This window comes from Rhineura floridana, chromosome 7 (assembly GCF_030035675.1).
Source record: "Rhineura floridana isolate rRhiFlo1 chromosome 7, rRhiFlo1.hap2, whole genome shotgun sequence".
Lineage (NCBI taxonomy): Eukaryota > Metazoa > Chordata > Lepidosauria > Squamata > Rhineuridae > Rhineura > Rhineura floridana.
This window is the reverse complement of record NC_084486.1, coordinates 36,142,883-36,166,691: the sequence shown is the minus strand read 5'-3', so window position 1 is coordinate 36,166,691 and position 23,809 is coordinate 36,142,883. Positions and strand designations below refer to the sequence as shown.

Genomic DNA, 23,809 nt, shown 5'->3' with positions numbered 1-23,809 from the left:
GAGTAAATCCCACTGAACTCAATAAGCATGCACATGATCAATCCATTCTCAGCGAATTTGCACAGGATTCCATTTCTTATCTCCCAGACTAAAATGCAGGGAAATTCACTAATAGGCAAAAAACCTTGCAGTTTAAGAATTTTTCCAAATTCTTTCAAGCTACACAGGAAGTGGATTGGACTGTGAAAGACCAACCCAAATTGTGTTTGCATTTTGACAAATGTGTAGGGCAGTCCAATATCTCAGAGAGGAGGTCAGGTCTCCTGCTCCCCTGGTGCATTCACTATAGCTGCCCTATTTCCCTGCTTTGTAAAGTTTGATAGAAATATCTGTGGGCTATAGGTACATTCTTAAACTGCAAGGGTTTTTTGCCTATTAGTGAATAGTAACATCTGTATTTAGCAAGCATTCTATGTTTTACAAGTAATAAGTGAAATGGTGTCACAAGACAGGTTGTGAGTGATCCTCCTATTAAAGGTCATGTGTTCCTTCTCTCTCATGATCATTTGTATCTGACTTAGCTTTTAATTTCATTTAAACGAAGATAGGAAAGAAAAATTGATTTTTCTGAGAAATGCAGTTTCTATAATAAATGTAGTCAGTCATAAAATAGAGGAAATGAATTTGGAGAACTGCAAAATACCACATGCAAAAGCACTCACACTTAATCCCAAAACAAAGGGATATTTACAAGAGTACAGCAATAATAAGCTATGAATTCAGGAACAGCAATTCAGAGAAGGACGAGAAGGGAGAGAAAATCTGAGGCAGAAGTAAAAGTATGTAACAAGGAGGACCCAAGAGAACCAATATTATATGGCTGTAGGATAACAGAATAGTTGGTGGGGACCCAACAAGTTGTATAGCAACACACAAAAACATGCATTACAGAACACAAACCGAACAGAACAGAACAGTTGATTGGAAGAAGCTCAACAAAGAAAGGAAGAAAATATTATTTGGGTACAATTCTAATACATTCAACACCTTATTTCTGGTTCTTACATTCCATAATGCATAAAGGAAGGGGAAGAAGCCCTCCATAATCCGAATGGACCTCAGCTGCGTGGGGCACAAGAATATAATGAAATATCCTTCATAAATTTATCTGACTTTGCACTAATTCACATATCCAGTTGCCTACCCATACAGTACCCTCTGGAAGTATGCATGCCCCAGGTAGACTCACAGTTAGAAAGTACATACATGGAAACACCATTTTTACAGAGCAATTCCCTCCACATGGGAGCTGTCCACATGGCTGCTGATATATGTGTTTCACAATGGCCCTTTTTTGAGCTGCTATGATTGTGGAAATCACAGCAACCATACGGGCAGCCTCATGAGAAAAAAAGACTGAAGGGAGATATGATAGCACACTCCAAATATTTGAAAGGTTGTCACACAGAGGAGGGCCAGGATCTCCTCTCAATCATCCCAGAGTGCAGGACATGGAATAATGGGTTCAAGTTGTAGGAAGCCAGAATTTGGCTGAACTTCAGGAAAACTTCCTAACTGTTAGAGCAGTATGACAATGGAACCAATTATGTAGAGAGGTGGTGGGCTCTCCAACACTTACATAGGGAGGTGATGGGCTCTCCAACACTGGGAGCATTCAAGAGGGAGCTGGACAATCATCTGTCAAGTCTTCTTTAGCTTGGATTCCTGCATTGAGCAGGAGGTTGGACTCGATGCTAAATCATTCAACAGGCACCTTCCACTTGAGTGCCCTGTCTGCAAGCCTGGCTATCAGTCACTACTAGAGACAACTGCATGGGAGCCAATGAATTTGTAATGCTGCCCTATCTGCATGCTATGCTGATCATAGCTTCTGTTGTTTTTATATTACGCAAAAACTACAGACAAAGTCAATGGAACTCTTGAACAATGTAAGAAATAGTGGATGTAATTATTAGAAATTGCACTGCAATTTGTTGTAACAGTAATATTTAAAAATACATTTGAAATAAATTACAACAATGGTACATAAAAATATGTGAGATAGACTCATGTTGTAGTAAAAAAAACCACCAAATGAACTGAAAATACAAAGTTCTCCTATGAAGCTGAATCCCTTAGTGATGTCATTAAACATGATACATTTAGCATCAGCCACAGCTGCTTGGAACATACTATTCAAACAAAAACATTTATCTGATTGGAAATTAAGAAATCCTAGCTAAAAGATGGAGCCTGGGAAGGTAATATTTAATCTAGCCTACGTTCTTCTGGCAGAAAGTGTTTAAGGACCCTCTGGCCAGGCAAGTCACCAAAAGGCCAGTGTAGGAGGAAGGGAGCCTAGTGTTGTGGAGATGCTAGATGGGAGTACTCAGGAGTAAAGATGGATGCCCCTAAAGGCTGGAATTCTAAACACACTTAATAAGGGATGTAGCCCCATAGAACTCAAGAGGACTTACTTCTGAGTAGATATAGTTTGGGTTGTGCTGTTGGTAAAGCTTGACTAGGGATCCTCTGCAAAGACAGAGCTAGGAAGATTACTTTTAAAAAGTAATAAATTGCAGTTACAATTACATGGCCCAAAAAGTAGTAATTACTGTTACAATTACAATTCTCTGAAAGTAACTGATTACTTTTTCTCAAAAGTAATCACTACAATTACATTCCAGTTACTTTTTTTAAAGAAAACGCCTACAAGGTGCTAGCCTTGGCTGCTGCACATCTAAGTAGCCTACAACAACATTAAAAATAGACACACACATACAGAGGTAGTAGAATAATTCTTTTTATCCATAAGATAGCAATGGTGGTCTCTCTGCTGGTAAGGGAGGTGGGGAGGGAGGCAAAGGCCACTACTCAGATCTTTGCACATCAAACCAAGTGCACACATCCCTCAGCCAGCAAGCATAATCTCTCTCACTTAACCACCTCCCGGACCCTGCACTGCCACCAACTAAGGGACACTCACCAAAGCAAACATGGGACCTCAATACCTTGTGGAACACCTCTCTCGCTATGAACCTACCCGCTCACTTCGTTCAGAATCTAAGGCCCTCCTCCGGGTACCAACCCATCGGGAAGCCCGGAGGGTGGTTACGAGATCTAGGGCCTTTTCTGTGGTGGCCCCTGAGTTGTGGAACAGCCTCCCCGAAGAGGTACGCCTGGCGCCTACACTTCCATCTTTTCGGCGCCAGGTAAAGACCTTTTTATGCTCCCAGGCATTTTAATCTTCTTAATCTTTTTTAATCTTTTAATCTGTATTTTTAATTTTTGTAGTATTTATTTTGTTTTTGCTGTGCTTTTTGTTGTTTGTTTGTATATGTTTTTGTATTTTATTATGATATATTGTATTTTATCTTGTTTGCTCACCGCCCTGAGAGCTATTTTGCTAAGGGCGGTATATAAATTGAAATAATAAATAAAATAAATAATATTGTGGAGTCGTTAACAAGAACTCTAAATTATAACTCATTTCATTACTTTGTCAAAACCAACTTAGAAATGAGAAATTTCTTGTGGATATATACTGAAATGGACACTGCCTTTGTATTCTTTGAGAGGTGAGCAGTGACTTAATTCTTAACTTAGCAACAATTTGCATGGGTACCTGGGCATGCAGTAATCACTTTTAGAATATGCACATGGGGTCTCCCAGCCTTTGGCTGCCTGATTTTATGAACTTGCCACAAAGCATGGGATTTGGTTTTAGCAAGCATTGACAGGAAAACCCACTCTTGCAAATGTATGCTGAAAACCAAATGTTGTTTTTAGTATTCATTTGTGAAGGTGGGGCAGCACGGTGGTGGATTGGCCACAGGCAACACTTCTTGCAAGCCTAGCCTCTCTCCCTCCACCCCCAGTCTGGACCTTTAAGTGGAACTGCCTCTTTGCAGCTTAAAATAATTGGAGGAATTAGTTCAGAAGATGTGCACCCTCTGAGACCCCTTCCTTCCCCTTTTACATGTGAGTTTTCACAAGTACCCACATGTAATATATATTTAACAATAAACTGTAAGAAATAATAGTATTTTAGAGGTCCACCAGGTGATCCATGTTAACACTTTATTTTGTCTGCAAAAGAGGGGTACTTGTCTCCTGGGGGAAAAGTGCTGTAAAATTGATGGATGAGAGGAGCTTGGTGGTGGTGGGTGGTTAATTAAATTCATATACTGCCCTTCCTCCCAAATGGAGCCCAGGGTGGCAAACAAATGATAAAGCACTAAACACATATTAAAAACACCTTTAAAACAAAATATCTTTAAAAAAAGTTTCCAATACAGATGCAGACTGGGATAAGGTTATTGGATAACATTTGTTTGTGATCATTTTAATTTTAAAATATATTTTGAAAGGCTTCTGGATTAAATGTACAGTTGGACATTAACAATGCAATTTTGAAAGACTGTACAGCTCCCACTGGAAGCAGCAATGTAATAAAGTTGCTTTATAAAGAAAAGTAATAACTTTAAAATTACAACTTAAAAATCTTTAGAAGTATGACTTTCAAGGACCGATAAAGACACTGTTCTCCTAAAATACCACTAGCCACAAATATATTCACTAATAGGCAAAAAAACCCTTACGGTCTAAGAACATACTGATAGCCAACAGATATTTCTATCAAATTTAAAAAGCAAGGAAATTGGGCAGCTATAGTGAATGCACCAGGGAAGCAGGAGACTTGACCGCCTCTACTGTACTGCCCTACCAATTTAGCTTGCTCTTTCAAGTCCAATCCACTTCCTGTGTAGCTTGGAAGAATTTGGTAGCATGTGCCAAGGTTAGGTGAAACTGCCTGGGGGGAAGGGGGAGGGGGAGGGGTAGAGAAGGGGAGGAGATTGGGTGGGTGAGCACTGGGCACAACGAAAGCCCCTTTCCAAAAGGAAAACACTGTGAACAATATTATTGTTTTTCAAGGTTTCCCCCACCTTTTTATTCTACAGCAGGCACATGTAGTCTCCCACCCAAATTTAAACCAAAGCTGTCTCTGGCCACATCCACGCCAGACCTTTATTTAACTTTAGACAGGCATGGCTTCCCCCAAAGAATCCTAGAAAGTGTAGTTTGTGAAGAGTGCTGAGAGTTGCTAGGTGAGTCCCTATTCCCCTAACAAAACCACAATCCCCAGAAGAGGGGCTGACTGTTAAACCACTCTGGCCACTGGAGCTCTGTCAGGGACTAGGAGTCTCCTAACAACTCTCAGCACCCTTCACAAACTATACTTCCCAAGATTCTTTGGGGGAAACCATGACTGTCTAAAGTGAAATAAATGTCTGATGTGGGTGTGGCCACCAGATTAGCCAAGCCAAATATCTGTGAGTCTGGCTTTTAGAACACTGATGGTTCTTAGTGAGAATACTGAGTGCTATAATAGACTTCAATGATAAATTTCTTAAATTAATTAAAAATCAGTAATGCATTTTTTAAACTGCAGAAGATGAAGGTCAGAGTATAAGGAAAGGTCAGTAATAGGATTACAGGTACTCTGTGAACACGGCTGATTTTTAATTAATTTCAACAGATTATGAGATCACTGACAGAAAAAGGTCCAACAGGGGTCTGGATTGTTTTCCTTCTTGTTTTACACTTTGAACTCTCGATTCTGTCTGAGTGTTTCGTGTATTGCCCTGAAAACCTAAGAGGGTTGTTAAGTAAATGTTCCTGTGTTCAGGACTATAAGTTTTGTACATTTTTATTTTGAAAGGAGCTTATGGGAAGCAGCAGAATGGCATGGGGGTATTTTCAATTTAACATGGCATAATGCGAAAAATCCATGCTGGCTATAGTACACAGCTACTCTTGTGGCTGTATAATAATGCATTTTGCAAGTTTCCAGTAACTCCTGCATCTTTTATGCAAAAGAGCTAAGTTCCTCTCCCCATCCACCAAGTATCTGCAAACTAAATTTTACTTGTGTGTAAAAGCATCAGTGAATGACATTAACAGTATAACACACACACCTGTATTTTACAGAAATGTATTCAGTCAGTACATTTATATTATAATATTCTTTGGATGCCAAGACAGCAGTTACAGTGGCTTAACCAATCACCCCCATGCCACCCTTTTCTGGAAATCTTATGTTGAACAGTGCTTTATTTAGTATGTCAAAGGAATATGGCAAATTGCCAGCACTGAGGTGCAACGTACTCCACTCTCACTCACATCCCCTCTGATGCTGTATCAAGCTGTCATTCTGCTTGTTCATAGCACTCACTGATCCCTTCTTAAGACAATTTATCTTACTTAAATGTCACTTCAGCACTGAGTTCCTTCCTCCTCTGGGAAAGTTTTCCCCTCCTAGGCAGTCTGTTTTCTGAATTCATTCATTCCCACTAGAAGTATGTTTGCTGCCTCTGGTGGCATTTCTCATAAAAATATTCTGCAGTTCTTTAGAACCAAAAACATACCTTTAATGCACAATGGAAGTAGCAACATTCAGACAAAGTCTCTTGTTGTAAACATTATTGAGTTGGACCCAAGAATTTAAATATATGTGGTAACTAATGCAGGTAGGAGAGCCCCAATAAATTCTTTGAGTTCACCTATTGATGATATGAATGCAAATAATATTCTTTACTCCACTATCTCCTCTCAATATTTTTTTTGCAGAATAATACTGTAATTTTCAAATTTAAGAAAACTGATTGCCTTTTTCCTGAGAGAAGAAAAGCTAAAAACTAATGCTTATAGAAAAGACACATGCATGCATACACTTTTTATTTTTTGCAAAATGAGAGCAGTAACACATATGCGTCTGAGAAAACAGTGCCTACATCACACACTTTGATTATATGCAGATGAAAGTAAATGGAGACACAGAAGCTGCTTTGAGCCTTTTGAGTTGTGTTTCCAGTTCACATGTGACAATGTGTACATTAAAAAATGTAAATGTCCTGCCTTCAAGTCGATTCCAACTTATGGCGACCCTGTGAATAGGGTTTTCATGAGGCTGAGAGGCAGTGACTGGCCCAAGGTCACCCAGTGAGCTTCATGGCTATGTGGGGATTCGAACCCTGGTCTCCCAGGTCGTAGTCCAACACCTGAACCACTACACCATTTCCTGACCATTTCCATACACATGATGCCTCAGAAGTTGTAATCATGTGTAGCAAGTTTAAGAAACATGTCAGGAGGTCTTGCATCATCTCTTAGAGAAAAAGCTATGTATTCCACTTTCCCTTTTTCATATAACATGCATTTTAAGGCACTTATGTGTGTCTGTGCCTTTCCAAAATATTTTTTGATGTGGCCCTGACTCAACAGTTCTCACTGCTTTATCCTGATAGCATCCCTGACGAATTCACATCATTCTCATGGATGAAAGCCTCAAACACACTTGTACTTCTTCCAAAAGTTCTCTGAAGTCAAAATAGCGAAGTGGAACAGACAAATAGAGTGGATGTCCCTTAATGCACTAACCTTTTTGGGGGGAAGATATCCCTAGGAAAAACTTCATCACCCTAGCTGCAGCAAAACAAGTCATTGGCTGCCCTTGTTATATTGCTAAGACAATTTTACCTTGCTGCAGCTTTTTTCCTTGCAGTGTTTTCTCCCCGCCAGCTTTTAAGGGGGATTTTTTTTTCTTCTGTTCTTCATCCCTTGAACCCTTGTATAGCCTCTGTTGTCTTCCAGCCCCGGAAACCTTGGGGGAGGGGTGAAGGGAACATAAGGTGTGGGCGGCAGAAAGGGGGATACAAGAAACAGAAACAAAGAAATATAAATGTACTAGTAAACACTGAGGAGATAGTAGCTGAGCCAAAAAGCAGGCTTTCTGAGTATTATGCATTTATTTTCCTGAAGGACATGAAAGAAACTGCTTTTGAGGTGGGAGCCTGCACTGAACTGTGATTCTTTACCACTACCAGCTGTTTTATCCCCTACTGAAAGTTTAAATGGTACAGTCTGATCACTGAAGTCTATTCGCTGAATGCCAGCCTTCCAAGTTACTCGTCAGTTGATTTGGGACCAGGAATTGGGGGAAGGGGGGCAGACAGGAGGGCTTCTGTCTCCCTGTCCTCTGGCATGCATTTTTTGCCTATCTTCAGTTCCCCCAACAAACCTCCCTACTCTCATTTATTATTTTGTTCACATCCCTGCCTTCAAGATCATACTCTTATCTTTAATGTAGTCTCCTATTTCTGTTACCACCTTGTTTTCTTTTTAAAAAATGGCCCAGTCCTAAGCCCCACACAAGTATCTGGCAGGAGAGGAAGAGAGAGATCTGCAGAGAAGTGAACACAGAGTCAGACACATATGGGGAAACAAGAGGCATTTAGAGAGAGAAGTTTGAAGATAAAGCGGTGAGGTAAGAGAAATTTAGCAGGGGACAGAGAGCAAACTTAGGAATCCTTCTTGATATTTCATGAGGTTGTCGAATACAGATGAATCCTCCCCTGCCCCAGTTCACAGAAGGTGCACAAAGTAATCTGTGATTTTGTGCATACTCCCAGTTTGTCATTTGCTGATCTTGTTACGATCTGAGCTGCTGAGCCAGGTCTGGGCTTGAAATTATGGGGGAAGGATTGCTCATGGTGGATAAGGTACCTTCCTAACAACTGCCTGCATGCTACAGGAGCTAGACTGTTACCATTTTGGAGAACTGTGAACAGCCAAGAATTTTGAGCTTGCCTTGCATGCCACTGACATGGCACAACAGCATGCTAAATAGGATCACTGTACCAGTGAAAGAAAGAGGTGCATGCTGCCATTATTGTACCTGCATGTATTTTCATCAGTACATACACTGCAGTGCACTCTCTCCAGACAACACCTCACTTGATAGCCAAGATTATTCACTAATAGGCAAAGAATCTTGCAGTTTAAGAATGTACCTATAGCCCACAGATGTTTCTATCAAACTTTACAAAGCAGGGAAATAGGGCAGCTATAGTGAATGCACCAGGGGAGCAGGAGACCTGACCTCCTCTCTGAGGTATTGTACTGCCCTACAAATTTGTCAAAATGCAAACACCATTTGGGTTGGTCTTTCACAGTCCAATCCACTTGCTGTATAGCTTGCAAGAATTTGGTAACATGTGCCTTTGAGCATATGGTGAGTGGTGGCAACACCTGCCATCTCCAAAGATGGAGAATTATATTTTTGTATGTTTGTTGGTATTCTTCTTACTTTGCTTCTTTCCTGTGTTACTAATATTTCTACAGAGAATCTAATCTAGAAAAGTTTATTTCTCTCATTTTTCATCCCAGAAATCTGTGTCAAATTTATTTTTATTAATTTCAAAGCATTTTTATTGGTCAATGTCATATGATGGTGAAGACAGCCTTTTGAGTTTCAAATTGGGGGTTATGTTCTATTTCTATTTTGGGTTCATTAACTGTTGAATCTGAAATGGCAGTTTGATGTAAAATAGGACTGATTACAATATGTTGCTACTTCAGCAATGACTCTAGCTGGAAGAGGATTCATGTTTTCAGCCTGCTATGTTTAAACCATTTCATTTAAGGCAAGGTGGGCACAGTCAATTAAAAACATAGAGCACACATAGAATTTTGCTAAATATATTACACCTCCCACTGTTTTATCTTGTGCAAATTGAGACACTCCTGAGGTCCACTGGAGACTATTCTGCAGAAGTCAGTGCCATTATTCCACAATTATGCTTGGAGTTTTTTTAGTGTAAATTTTGCAAAGTGTTGCTGTACTTCACATATTCACAGAAATAGAAACAAAAGAAAATGATTTACTATAGGAAACTTCACTAAAATTGCAAAATAAATCAGACACATTTAAAGTGACTATCTGAAGTATATCAACTGTCTTAATAATGTTGCTTTGCCCCTGCGAAAACAAGATCAGCACAGCACATGTCTTCTTTCTATTATTTGGGCTGATTGCAGGTGTTGCCACCACTCATCATATGCTCAGAGGCACATGATACCAAATTCTTTCAAGCTACACATGAAGTGGATTGGACTGTGAAAGACCAAGCCAAATTGTGTTTGCATTTTGACAAATTTGTAGGGCAGTACAATATATCAGAGAGGAGGTTAGGTCTCCTGCTCCCCTGGTGCATTCGCTATAGCTGTCCAATTTCCCTGCTTTTTAAAGTTTGATAGAAATATCTGTGGGCTATAGGTATGTTCTTAAACTGCAAGGTCTTTTGCCTATTAGTGATTTTTCCCCCTGCTTTTTAAACCAGGAGGTAAGAAATGGGATCCTGTGCAAGTTTGCCGAGAATTGATTGATCATTTGCATGCTTATTGAGTTCAGTGGCATTTACTCCCCTGCAATCACACTTAGGATAGGTGAAACTGACCACAGGGGATGGGGAGGAAGGGGGAAGAGGAGGAGGAGGGAGGGAGGGGAGGGAGGGCAGAGGGGAAGAGGGGGATGGGAGCAGGCAGGAGAGGGAGGGGAGGAGAATGACAGGTCTGATCATTTGCATGCTTATTGAGTTCAGTGGGAATTACCCCCGTGCAATCATGCTTAGGATAAGTAAAACTGACCAGGGGAGAGGGAGGGCTGGAATGGGTAGGGGAGAAGGAAGAAGGGAGGCGAGGAGGAAGGGAGAGGAGAGAGGAAGGAGGGGAGAGGCAGGTCTGATCATTTTCATGCTTATTGAGTTCAATGGGATATACTCTTATGCAATAATGGTTAGGATAGGTAAAAGTGACCATGGGGGGAGGGGTGAAGGGGAAGGAGGGGATTGGAAGGAGATGGGGATGGGTAGGGAGGGACAAAGGAAGAGGGAGGGAAGGGACAAGAGGGAGGGGATAGGAGGGAGGAGAAGGGAGGGTGGGTTTGATCATTTGCATACTTTTTGAGTTAAGTGGGATTTATTTCTGTGCAATCATGTTTGAAAATGGAAATGGACTGCCTTTAAGTCAGTCCTGACTTACGGCGACCCTACAAATAGGGTTTTCATGGTAAACGGTATTTAAATATGGTTTTACCATTGCCTTCCTCTGAGGCTCAGAGGCAGTGACTGGCCCAAGGTCACCCAGTGAGCTTCATGGCTGGGTGGGGATTCAAACCCTTGTCTCCCAGGTCGTAGTCCAACACTGACCCGGGGGAGGGGCAGGGAGGGAGGGAGAAGGGGGAGGGGAGGAGATTGGGTGGGTGGGCACTGGGCAGAGGGAAAGCCCCTTACGTTTCCAAAAGGAAAATATTGTGAACAATATTGTTTTTCAGCGTTTCCCCCATCTTTTTATTCTTCAGCAGGTACATGTAGCCTCCCACCCAAATTAAAACGAAAGCTGTCCCTGGCCACATCCACACCAGGCCTTTATTTCACTTTGGACAGTCACGGCTTCTCTCAAAGAAACCTGGGAAGTGTAGCTAGTGAAGGCTGCTGAGAGTTGCTAGGAGACACCCTGTTCCCCTCAGATCAATCATAGTGGCTAACTGTTAAACCACTCTGCCCACCGAAGCTTTGTCAGTGGAATAGGAGTCTCCTCTCAGCACCTTTCACAAACTAGACTTCCCAGGATTCTCTGAGGGAAGCCATGACTGTCTCAAGTGAAATCAAGTCTGGTGTGGGTGTGGCTCCCTGATTAGCCAAGCTCAGCAGCTGTAAGGCTTGTAGAACACTGACAGTTGGTTCTTACTGAGCATGCTCCTCATTATCATTGGCTTCAAGCCAAAATTTCTTAAATTAATTAAAAATCAGCCAGGCATTTTTTAAACCTTTAAACTGCAGAAGATGAAGGTCAGAGTATGGAGCAAGGTCAGTATTAGGATTACAGGTACTCTGTGAACATGGCTGATTTTTAATGAATTTCAACAGATTATGAGAACTCAGAGAAAAAAGTCCAAAAGGGCTCTGGGTTTTTTCCCTCTCTTTTTAGACTTTGAACTCTCGATTCTCTCTGACTGTTTTGTGTATCGCCATGAAAATTGAAAGTGTTGTTAAGCAAGCGTTTATGGGTTCAGGAGTATAAGTTTTGTAAGGTTTTGTTTTGAAATGAGCTTATGGGAAGCAGCAGAATGTCATGGGGGTATTTTCAATTTAACATTGCGGAATGTGAAAAATCCACGCTGGCTATAGTATACAGCCACTCTTGTGGCTGTATAATAAAGCCCGCTAGACACATCAAGACACAGCTGATCCTAAATCAAGACAAGGATGGACTTAAGCTGTATTAAGGAAAATTACTATTAAATGAAATTAGAGTCTTTGCAGAAACAGACAATCACAAAAACAGGGGGCTAATTTTTTTTACAAATCACAGCTTTCATGTTTATTATTATAAAGCTTTGCAAAACAATCAATCACAAAAGCACTGCTAATTTTTTACTAATCACAGCTTTCATGTTTATTATTATAAAGCTGGTTGTATAATATCCCTTGTGCCTTTTGCTATTTACAGTTGGGAACATTTTTGTATGAAGATCAAAAAATAAAATGTGAACCACCCACTGCACTGCCACCACAAAGCTACTGTAGGCCTGTAAATGAGTTGTGGGAAAAGTGGTTTGAATTGCCGTTTGGACTACTTTACACCTTTCAGTGTGAGGCCATGGGAAAAAAGTTAGACCGTGTTACCTTCAGCCTGTGGTAGGCTAGTCATAGAAAACCTAACGGGCCTTGATGATGATAAGCTTTTGACTCTTGATAGCAGCTCCTCAGCTGAAATCAAAAGCGCATCTAAGACATGGTCTGTAGGTGGCATATTAGGCTCTACTTGAGCAACTCAGTGGGCTGGAGGCAGCACAGATGAGCAGTCCTAACTGACCCTGGTACTTTCTTGGTTGGACAAATGTAAAGTATTTAACAAGATATTTGTGCATATGGTTCACAGCAATTCCAATACCACCCCTGTTATAACCTCCACAATTGCTGGAATTTCTGTTAGCCATATCTGTGATCCTCGTACTCAGGATTGCTGTTGATTCTGCAGATACTTATTCAGGTCTAGTCAGGACTGTTGAAATGGAGAAATAATCTACTGCATGATCTGGCTCTTAGGGCTTTGAGTTTCATTATTTGCAGGGGCGTCACTACCTGGGTGTGGAGAGTGCGGACTGCACCAGGGTGACACCATGAGAGGGGGTGCCACCCAGAGCCGCCCCCCTGCCCCAAGGCACCAGGAAGCGGGGCAGGTGGACAGAGGAGAGCTGCCCTGTTCGTGCGGCGCATACAGCGCAGTAGCACATGAAGGAGGTGTGAGCGTAAGCGCTGTGACGGAAGGGCACTGGGCATTGTTGCAGTGACTGTTACCAGGCTGAGGCACGTGAGGGAAGGGCGCCGGGTGGATCTCCCACGCGATGGGGCCTCGACTCCAGCGGCATTGCAGCCTGTTGGGCAAGAGAGGATCATTTGTCGCGGCCATTGGAGGGTCTCAGGGCGCAGTTACGTTGAGCTGCTTTTCTTTTGGAGTTCCAAACAGCCACATCTATTGCCCGCGTTCCAATGGCTCTGGCATCATCACCCTTGAAAGTCTGCATCGTGGGCTCAGGAAACTGGTGAGCAAGCGGGGGCGGCATTGAGTCGAGAAGGTACCGGGGCATCGAGAGGAACCTGCGCTTCCTTATCTTCAGCCCTGGTTGCTTTGATGTCTAGAGGGCAGGTGGGGGTGGGGGAAATCAGGTGTTTATTCCTCCCCCCGACTCTGTCATTATATTTCTTTCCTATCAAAGAACCCACTGCATGGCTGCAAATAAAAGTGACAGTCAGAAAAACGGGACACGGGCAGTGATACTTTTACTTCCTTGTTGGACAGTAGAACTGTTACACCCCTTAAGAACCTTTTCAAATGTATTTAACGCCTGATCGTACAGTTTACCCTCTTTTATTTTTTTAATGGAGATATAGTTTTTCCCACGTGGGTAAGAGTTTGGGGTTGTTTTTTTAGCGCTTAGATGCTGGGCCTGACTGCTCACCTTTTCTTTGTTGACCCATTAGGCTTTACTACCACAGGTTGTTTTTCATCAAGTCTGAAAGTTTCAAGAAGTCTGGGGAAGAAGGAGTGTTATCAGCTGCAAAGCCTGTGTCTGGCCTGGGAACAGACAGCCAAGGCCGGTACCATGGCAACCATCGAGATAGCGACTGGGGAAATGTTCTAACAGTTTTTTGTTAGTGTCTGTCTAAGTTTTGCTTTCGGAGAGAAATGTTCTGTCTAGAGGGGGGGGGAAGCTACTTGTAACTGCTACAAGCCTTAATGTCCGAGTAAAAAGGACTCTTAACAAGATCTATTGCCTCTGTGATGTTTCTTGACCATTTTACTTCCAAAAGTAACGTGTGCTGTCACGCAACAACTGCACACATCCACATTCTTCTTGTTGTGGTTCATGATGGCATGACAAGTTTGCATGTCTAACTGAGACGGCTTGCAAAATCAACACACGTGGGCACGATGCAACCCACAAAATTCAGTGCAACATTGTTATGTTCAAATAGAGAACTCATTTTCTGTGTGAGGAATCCTTGTGTAGCGAAAATGGCACCATCCACGCACAAGAGAGAGCTATTGGCAAGAACGCCAAGATTTATAGAAGAAAGAAAAAAGTGGGGTGGGTGAGAAATCAAAACAGTCCAATGAAGAATGAGCATGCTCAGTGGTTGTGGGAATGGTGACTGTTGTGGGAGGGAAATGGAATGGAAGTATCCTAGAAATGGATATGGCTGGCTGGCACATTAAGCAGGAGTGCTCCACATGTGCAACATTTTCTTGCAGGCCCCATTTGTTATTTATTGTGTGTGTTTGTATATCACACCCCCCCTCGCAGGGACCCAGGGTGAAGTATGTTTCTCTCCCCCTCCCTTACTCCACTTTATCCTTACAGCAACTCTGCGTTTTGGCTGAGAAATAGTGACTGATCCAAGCTCACCCAGTGAATTGCATGTCTGAGTAGGGATTTGAATCTGGCTCTCATGGGTTCTAGTCCAATATGTAAACCATTATACACCAGTGGCTCTCATTTGTTTTGCATGATGGTGTCTTTCAAATGAATGTGCTCTAGATATATAGTAAAATGAATGCAGGTCCATCATGTTTCACTTTCTGTGACAAGACCATGCCCCACAATATCTTAAATACTCTACTTACAAACTAGATGCATTTGTTTCAGAATGCTATTTATTCTCCCCAAGAACAATGCACATTTCCCTATGTTGTTTGTAATCTGAATGTGAGACCTAAATTGGCTAAAATTAACATCTTGATTTTAATAAATATACACTTAACCATTCCATTTTCTATCTCACGTTACAACATTCATGAGTGATGCTAAGAAAACCTTCTACTCTAGTAAGTATTACTTGTAGAACTCCCCTTTGTCAGCTTTGTCTGCATGCTTTCTTGGAATACATGGAGGGAAAGGGAGATCACGCCAGCGAGCACCACCCTCAGCCTCTGTAGATTTGTCAGAAGGTGAGAAAGCACATGGAAAAATGCCCTGTCTGCATACATGCACATAGAGCCCATATTCGGGATTTGGACCCCTAGCCCTGTTCTCCCCTTATCCTCCATATGTACTCAGCAATTGGAGGAGGAATTGGAACATGCCAGCTGGCCCCAGCCCAAACATCTCTGCAGATCTATGGGTCCTACCCTTTCACCCATGTGCATTCATCTAAAGTTGTGAACAGGGTCATCTGCACAAACTGGTATGTGTATATAAGTTTTCTTGAATTTCAAAGCTTGATGTGACCAAGGTTCCAAGTAGCACATAGAGCTCTGTGCATACATGTAGTTTCCCTTCTCACCTTTGGCTGAGATTTATGTAATCTATTTAATCTAATCTCTGAAGCACCTCAAAACAATTTCATAATACAATCAAAACATACATAAAACAACTGTACATATAAAAACAATTAGAAACCATTACATGTATGAAAATAGTTAAGACAATTACATTAAAAAAAAAAGCTTAAAAACATATTAAAAAGCAATTCCAACACAGACTCAGACTGGGATAAGGTCTCAACTTAAAAGAACAAGTTCCTTATCACTTGAGGCTGTAGTTCTCTGCACATTTCCCAGTTTGAGTAAGCCCCATTGAATACATTGGGACTTGCTTCTGAGTAAACAAACATTGGATTGCACTATAAATATATTTATAGATTGTGTAATTCATAAATATATTTGATAGTCATGTTTATATAAATATTTCTTCATACTGTGTCCCAGTAAGTATTTGATTTCACACTATGGTTGTAGATGATTTTTTCCTCTACATTTTAAGTGTGCCCTTCTTCCTGGGGATGGTCGTGGTTCTCCATTGTTTTCATCCTGAGGGGAGGATAGGCTGAGAGATGGTGAGTAGCACATTTAAGGTCTCTTCACCTCCCCCCCTTTTTAATTTGTATTTATTTTATATTTCTCCAATATCTTCCCCTGGCTGTTTTTATGTATTTTAAATATTTTTAGATTAAATAAATAGGAAATCATAATTGTGAACCTCCCTAAAAGCAATTTACCTATCCTTATGTTTTGGCAAAGTGATGATGTGAAGGCATGCTGGTAGAACAAGAGATCATGTTTGAGGCATGTTATAAGGTGTTTGAGGACTTTGTCACACATTACTTTTTTGAGACCTGTAGATTCATGTTGGAAAGAACACGTGCACATATTGAATGGTGGCTTGGGTGCTGTTTTTTCAGTCTACGCTGCATGCGTAGGGAAGGTGATACATCATCTGGCAGCTAGCTTCATAACGTGAGAATGAAAAACATTTGGATCACCATTCACTTGTTTACTTTTCTCACTATTGAGACCACTTCATATATTACTTTTTCATACACAGAAATTTAATCTTTGTATAGGAAAAAGTATTTTGTAAAATATGAAGGACAGTGGCCGCCCAGTCAGTATAACCACTGTACAAGATCTACTCAGCCACTGTAATTACCTTTTTGTTTTGAGTGCCCTTTTGTCTGGGTCTTGGTTCAGGTGTGTATCCAACTTTGATGTGCTTATGGAAGGGATGTGCAAGTAGTACCCCCCCCAAGTGTGGAGGCTTGGACAAACATTGTGTTATGGAAAACCAAAGTCTGTGTGAAAGTACATATTTGGGAATGCCATCAGTATAATCCTAAACACATTTAATAAATAATATCGAACTTGCACATCACAAAATATATTATGGTCATGTCCATAAGCACCAGGAGGGTAGTCACCCAGGGGGTCTTAGTCCCTCTGCTTTTTTGGGAGCAGGGTCCCTATGTCTCCAAGCATCCTACAGTCAGCATGAAAAGGGAGTGTGTTAGTCACTGAGAAGAGTCTTCTAATATGCTTCCTTGCCTTTCCTGCTGATTGGAGCCAATCAGAGTGAAAGGAGGTGAGTCAGCCACTGAGAAGACTCTTCTCAGTTGCTAACGCTCTGCACTTACATGCTGATTGGCTCCTAGAGATGTTTGTTGTTGTGAGAGAATGCATTAACAAAGATCTCATTCTTAATCCAGGAGCAAAAAAATGTGTATTGTGGCTGCAACTATCATGAAGGGACTCTGCAGTTCTGAATTTTCTGCTAAACAACTGATAAATACCTATGTAACTTTGTGTCTGGAGACTTATTATTAAGAATCACTTTCCATAATTGTAAGGACGTATGTCCACACGCATGCATCCCAGGCACCTAAATGAGGGGTGAGAGCAGCATAGGGACATAAGCAGATGTCTTATACCAGGGGTTCCCAAACTTTTCTTCTACATAGACCACTTGAAAATTGCTGAGGGTCTGAAAGTATCTGAAAATTTCCTATGGACACATGCAAGATAATTAACTCCCATTAGTGATAAGAGCAAGAATTTGGGCTGTGCGTATGATATTGTAATTTAAAGGTGTAATTTTAATTTTGCTAGTTGTTTATGTCACTACTATTGCCATTACATTCAGTGATATACGGGAATTACGATTTACGAGTAACATTAGTACAAAAAACATTACTAAGAATTCTGTATGGCCTGATACGGGAGGAGGTCCATGGGGGTGACACCATGAGTTACCGCACCAGGTGACACCAACTCTAGTGACGCCGCTGATTATTTGATATGCTGAAATTTCATACTTTTCTCCAACTACCATCTCTCTCTCTCTCTCTCTCTCTCTCTCTCTCTCTCTCTCTCTCTCACTCTCTCTCACTCTCTCTCACTCACTCACACACACACACACACATATACAGTTGGCAAAAGAAAAGTTCTGAATTAATAAAGCATTAAAAATATTCACTGGAGGCACAAATGTAGTTCACCCTTTTCAGAGACATTTTTGAGTTTTAAGTAGTTTCCTACTTCAAAAATTACTCTGTGGTATTAATAAATTGTGTCCTTATTTTTTCCTAACTTTTGAGAAGTATCTGTGATATGCTTGTAACAGAGGCTACCTACAGTAAGGCTGCAATCCAGTACACACTTACCTGGCAGTAAATTCCATTGAACTCAGTGGAGCTGACGTCTGAGTAGACATGTGTTGTCTTGCAGCGTAAGTGCATTAGTCCTTGGGGCTCATATACATGATTCCAATCTCACCAATGGTACTTTGGAAGAAGACGATACTTGCAATAAACAATAAGAACACCAGAGGGTATCATTGGGCCACATTTCCTTTAGTATCAATCAATATCCCATTATACACACTTTGGGTAGAAACACACTCACTGTTCTGCCAGTTCCAGTGCTTCTCCACCTCTCTCTTCTGAAAATGGGGGCATGAGGCTAGTCAAATCCCTCTCCTTTTTACTGTAAAACCTGGTGGGATCACTTGAGTGCATTTTTTTTTTAAAAAAATCAGCTTCAAAGAGATTTCACAACTGATCAGCAGATCAGCCTGTTCCCCTCCAGGTGTGGCTAATGGAAGCACTTTGGGGTAGATGACTAGTGTGTTCACAGCCTGTCTCTGGAACATGAAATTCTCTGAACTATGTGATATCTCAAGTTCTGAGCCGGTTTCTTACAATAATCAGTCACTGACCATTGTGCCTTCCGTTGCAGTAGCATCTTCAGAGGGAATATTAGGGTCGCCATAAGTCGGAATCGACTTGAAGGCAGTACATACACACACACAACTTGCTTAAAATCCAGTAATTCTTCAGCTGGATTACGACTATTCTGATTTGCCTGTTCTTTATGCACTACTGCATTTTCTTACATTACAACCAACAGCAGTTTGCTTGAAAGACCCTTGAATTAAAATTCATTTCCTTATATACGTCAATGCAACTGAGTAACTAAATCCTCAGGGTAAAGAGAAGATGAAATATTGCTAGGTTTGTGTATGCTCTGTGTCCCTGATAGGCATTTCAAACATTACTAGGGAAGCACCAGAAGTCAAAATCACAGTCACTTCTCTGTTCAGCCGGCAGCATTTTGTGATATTCAAAGTGGAATTTTCACATGGGAAATTCACGTCCCCTTTGAACACTACATGAAGCATTGGCCGTTGATTACAGAAGTGACTGTGTATCTAGCTGGCACTTCCTCAGTAATATGCTCAGTAAAACTGCACAGAGATGTTTGCCAATGAACACCAGTTGTGTAGTGGCAAATTCAGAAGTACAGGGTCCCTTTATGATAGTCACACCATGCCCCTCACTCGCTTGCTTGCTCTCCATTGTCACCTCCACACTCCTTAGTCCTTCCTCTATGTGCCTTCTCCCACAACAACACACATCCCTAGGAGCCAATCAGCATGAAATGGGAATTGTTAGAGTGTATTATGCTACGAGAAGAGTCTTCTCAGTGGCTGACTCACCTCCTTTCACTCTGATTGACTCCTTTCAGCAGGAAAGGACAAGGAAGCACGTTAGAACATTCTTCTCAGTGGCCAACACACTCCCCTTTCATGCTGATTGTCTCGTAGGACGCTGGAGACATAGTGACCTGGCTGGGACCCTGCTTCTTCCCAAAAAGAGGGCTTAAGACCCTGGATGACTAGACCTCTGAAAGACATTTAGTAAAGCCCACTTGTTTGTTACCTAACAACACATCCCTTTTCCTTCACCTGCCATATTCAGAGCAGAACTGCGTATTACAAAAAATATGGAGCAATTGCCCGGAATGGCTGACCCATATCGAATTCTTGTTCTCCCTTTCCGTAATGGGTAGTACAACTTTTCCAGTTCCTGATATTGTATTATTGTGCATTCCCCATTCCTCACAGTTTACTGTCTGCAATGCGGGATGGGGAAATGCATATTGTAAAAACATTGGGACATGAGGTAAGTTGTATTACACACTGCAGAGAGGAATAGAAGAACTCAACACAGGGATACAGGTTTTTGTGGCAGCCCCGTCTTGTCCAAGAGTAGTTCCTTCCTCACGCTGCACTGAATGCAGAATTAAATGTAGGGTGCTTCCAGATTACCTGTTTATTGACCATTCATCCTGAATTGTTTGCAGAGAAATTAGACAACTTTGACTATTAATGAGCATTCATTCTGATTTTTTTGCAGGAAAGTTAGAGGATTTTTGCATCAAAGCAAGTGTTATCCCACACTTTCCGGTGCATTTTCCCATCATTTTCCTCATCTCAAAAAGTTGAATCTTTTGCAAAATGGGCTAGTTTCACAAGACCTACCAATCAATGATAATTGCACCATCTGAATTTGCTGGTATGTGATTGAATCCCACCTGAACATGGTGACAGTCTGGAAGCACCCTTCATTCTAATTCTGTGTTCATCACTGTTCACCACTTGGGATGGACAGATGACACAGTTACATCCTATATCAGGCTTATTTCAATAGCCCCTTTTATATGGTTCTTGTATACAAATGTTATTGATGTGATGTGAAATGCAACTACATCAAAATCAACCATATACTGAAGTGCTAACATGTTTTTTTAATCTGGAGAACAATAGCTTTCTAAAGTTTGTGCCATAAAGCATAGAGGTGAGTCTACCTCAGGTTAAAATAGCTGTACTGTGCCTAATAGAATATTTAATGAAGTCCTTTCCATAAAGGTAAGGACCTATTGGTCTGTGACAATTACCGACCTGTCGCAAATACCCCCTTCTTAGGAAAGGTGATTGAGAGGGTTGTGGCGCAGCAATTGCAAGTACTCTTGAATGAAACAGATTATTTTGACCTATTCCAATCTGGGTTCAGGCCTGGTTATGGGACTGAATCGGCCTTGGTCACCCTGATGGATGAACTTTATCGGGAGAAGGATGGGGGAGTGCAAAGTCCTCCTCCTCTGCCATCTTGCTGCTCTACCCCCGTTCTGCCAGGCCCATGACACATACACAAGATACACACACACAACTTGTGCAATGTGACTCAAGAATGGGCAGCGACAAAGCCCAGTTTCAGGAAGTGGGGCAGCTGCATGCAGGAGACTTGGTGAGTCAGGATCTGGGCAGTGCATGTTTGTGTGTGCATCTCATAGACCGACTGCTCCGAGATTTATTAGTATTTATCATTCAACTTACATATTATTATTTATTATTATTATTTATTACATTTGTATACCGCCCCATAGCCGAAGCTCTCTGGGCAGTTTACAACAATCAAAAACATTAAAAACAAATTTAAAAACACTTAAAAAAAAACCAATTTAAAAACACATGCTAAAAAATCTTGCTGCCTTCTCAATCCCACCCTGGACCCATTGGTTTGTGACAACTACCGACTGGTTGCAAATACCCCCTTTTTAGGGAAGGTGAGTGAGAGGGTTGTGGCGCAGCAACTGCAAGTACTCTTGGATGGAACAGATTATCTTAAGCCATCCCAGTCTGGATTCAGGCCTGGTTATGGGGCTCAATCGGCCTTGGTCGCCCTGATGGATGACCTTTATCGGGAGAAGGACAGGGGGAGTGCGACACTGTTCTTACTTGATCTCTCAGCGGCTTTTGATACCATTGACCATGGTATCCTTCTGGGCCAACTTGGTGAGATGGGTATTGGAGGCACTGTTTTACAGTGGTTCCGATCCTATCTCCAAGGTTTTTCTTAGATAATAGCATTGGGTGACTGTCTTTCGGTCCCCTGGCAGTTGTGCTGAGGGGTGCCGCAGGGTACCATCTCGTCCCCCATGCTGTTTAATATCTATATGAAGCCCTTGGCAGTAGTCATCAGTAGATTTGGGGCGAGGTGACAGCAGTACGTTGATGATACCCAGCTCTGTTTCTCTGTGACATCTGAATTGGAAGAGGCCATGCAAGCCCTGGACCGTTGCCTGGACTTGGTGGTGGGCTGGATGAGGGCCAATAAATTGAGTCTGAATCCTAGCAAGACAGATGTTTTGTGGGTTGGTGGTTCCCAAGTTCACATAACTGGTCAGTTGCCTGCTTTGGATGGGGTCGTACTCCCTCTGAAAGAGCAGGTTCATAGTCTGGGTGCTCCTGGATCCATCTTTGTCGCTAGAGGCCCAGGTGACCTCAGTGGCTAGGAGTGCCTTTTACCATCTTTGGCTGGTAAGATAGCTACAGCCATTTCTGGACCCGGACAGCCTGACCACTGTTGTCCACGTACTGGTAATCTCCAGACTGGATTACTGTAGTAGTAGTATTTCTTTATTTGCTTAAAGCTATATAGCCACCGCAAAAAGGTAAAAAAAAAAAAAGATAAAATAAAAAGAGTGAAAATACACAATACAAAAGACATGATACATGATTTACATAAAATATATACAAAAAAACCTTGTTAAGTAAAACATATCTGCCATCCAATCTTGGGGAATTATGTACATAAAAGATATACATCTGTAAAATGTGTCTGTAAAGAGGGTAACTCTTTACATCCTTTTAAAAAATAATTAACTCAGGTGGCCTCCACATTATTTGTAACTTTAGCTCTGATCTTCCTAGCCACCAATGCAAAATGCACTCTATATGGAGCTGCCCTTGAGGTTGGTCTGGAAGCTGCAGCTGGTGCAAAATGCAGCGGTGAGACTGCTCACTGGGGCAGGGTATTGCCAACATGTCACCCCGCTGCTGAAAGAATTGCACTGGCTGCCCATTTACTACTGGGCCAAGTTCAAAGTTCTAGTCTTGGTGTACAAAGCCCTATACAGCTTGGGACCAGGATACCTGAAAGACCATCTTACCCTTATATACCCAGTCAGTCACTGTGCTCTGCAGGTGAGGGTTGTGATGCCCCTGTAAATGTAATATTGTAAATATGGTAAGTGCAGGTTAATTAGAGTATATGTGGTAAGCATGAGAGGGGGGAGTATATGGTTTGGAATGTTGAAGAATGTTGGCTGAGCACCTGGGTGTCTGAAAGTATAAATGAGAGGATGACAGTTGTTCTGGGTTGGAATTCTGAGAGGGTTTTTTGGAGAGGGTTGTTGGGTGGATTGGATTTAGGTGGGTAGTGAGGCAGGTTATCTATGACTAAGAAATATAAAGAGTAACACATCTTATGAAACCACACGCTTGTTGACTGAACTTTTAAGTAATCTTGTTATTCCCTGTGTAAATAATAAATAAATAGTTCTTGGTTTACCAAAATGCCTGATCCTTGGCTGGGTTTCGCAGACGAGAAGGGTGGGCAGGACATATACCAAGGTTGGGAAACAGTATCAATGGTGGCAGGGGTGAAGAGATAGTGTAACATCATCAGATATCCAAAACAACCCAGGGCTGTAATCTTTATAGGCACAAAGATACGGGGGGTTGTGGCCTGTAAGTGCACCCAGACACAACATAGCAATAGGCCAGGAGGAGACTAAGGCACAGTCTCAAGGCAATATTGTTTACCGAGAGTGTCAGGTGGTGCTTGTGATGTTCCTGTATTAATGTATATATGGTAAGTGCTGTTTTTATAGGAGATATGTGGTAAGTGGAATGAAAGAGGAGGGGGGAGTAAATGAGCAGTAGAATGCTGGATGATTGGCTGAGTGTTAGAATGGCTGAGCGTATAAAAGGAAGAATGACAGTTGAATCTGGGTGGACGTGAGTGGGTTGTTTTGGTGGGTTTTTGAGAGGTGTTTGAGAGGTGTT

The 23,809-nt window shown here is 41.7% G+C and overlaps 1 protein-coding gene across 17 annotated transcripts in view; it reads left to right on the top strand.

The window, feature by feature from the left end:
* CDH23 (cadherin related 23) overlaps positions 1-23,809 on the top strand; it is a 785,528-nt gene that overhangs the window by 600,502 nt on the left and 161,217 nt on the right. The window contains exon 28 of one of the 17 annotated variants that reach the window (XM_061635243.1): positions 12,915-13,189. The exons of 15 other annotated variants lie outside the window; for them this stretch is intronic. In XM_061635243.1, coding sequence (XP_061491227.1) covers positions 12,915-12,968 — 54 coding nt within the window. In that variant the 3' untranslated portion in view covers positions 12,969-13,189. Of the gene's footprint in view, positions 1-12,914; positions 13,388-23,809 lie in introns of those variants that run through there. One more of the 17 variants, XM_061635238.1, reaches the window with a different exon arrangement.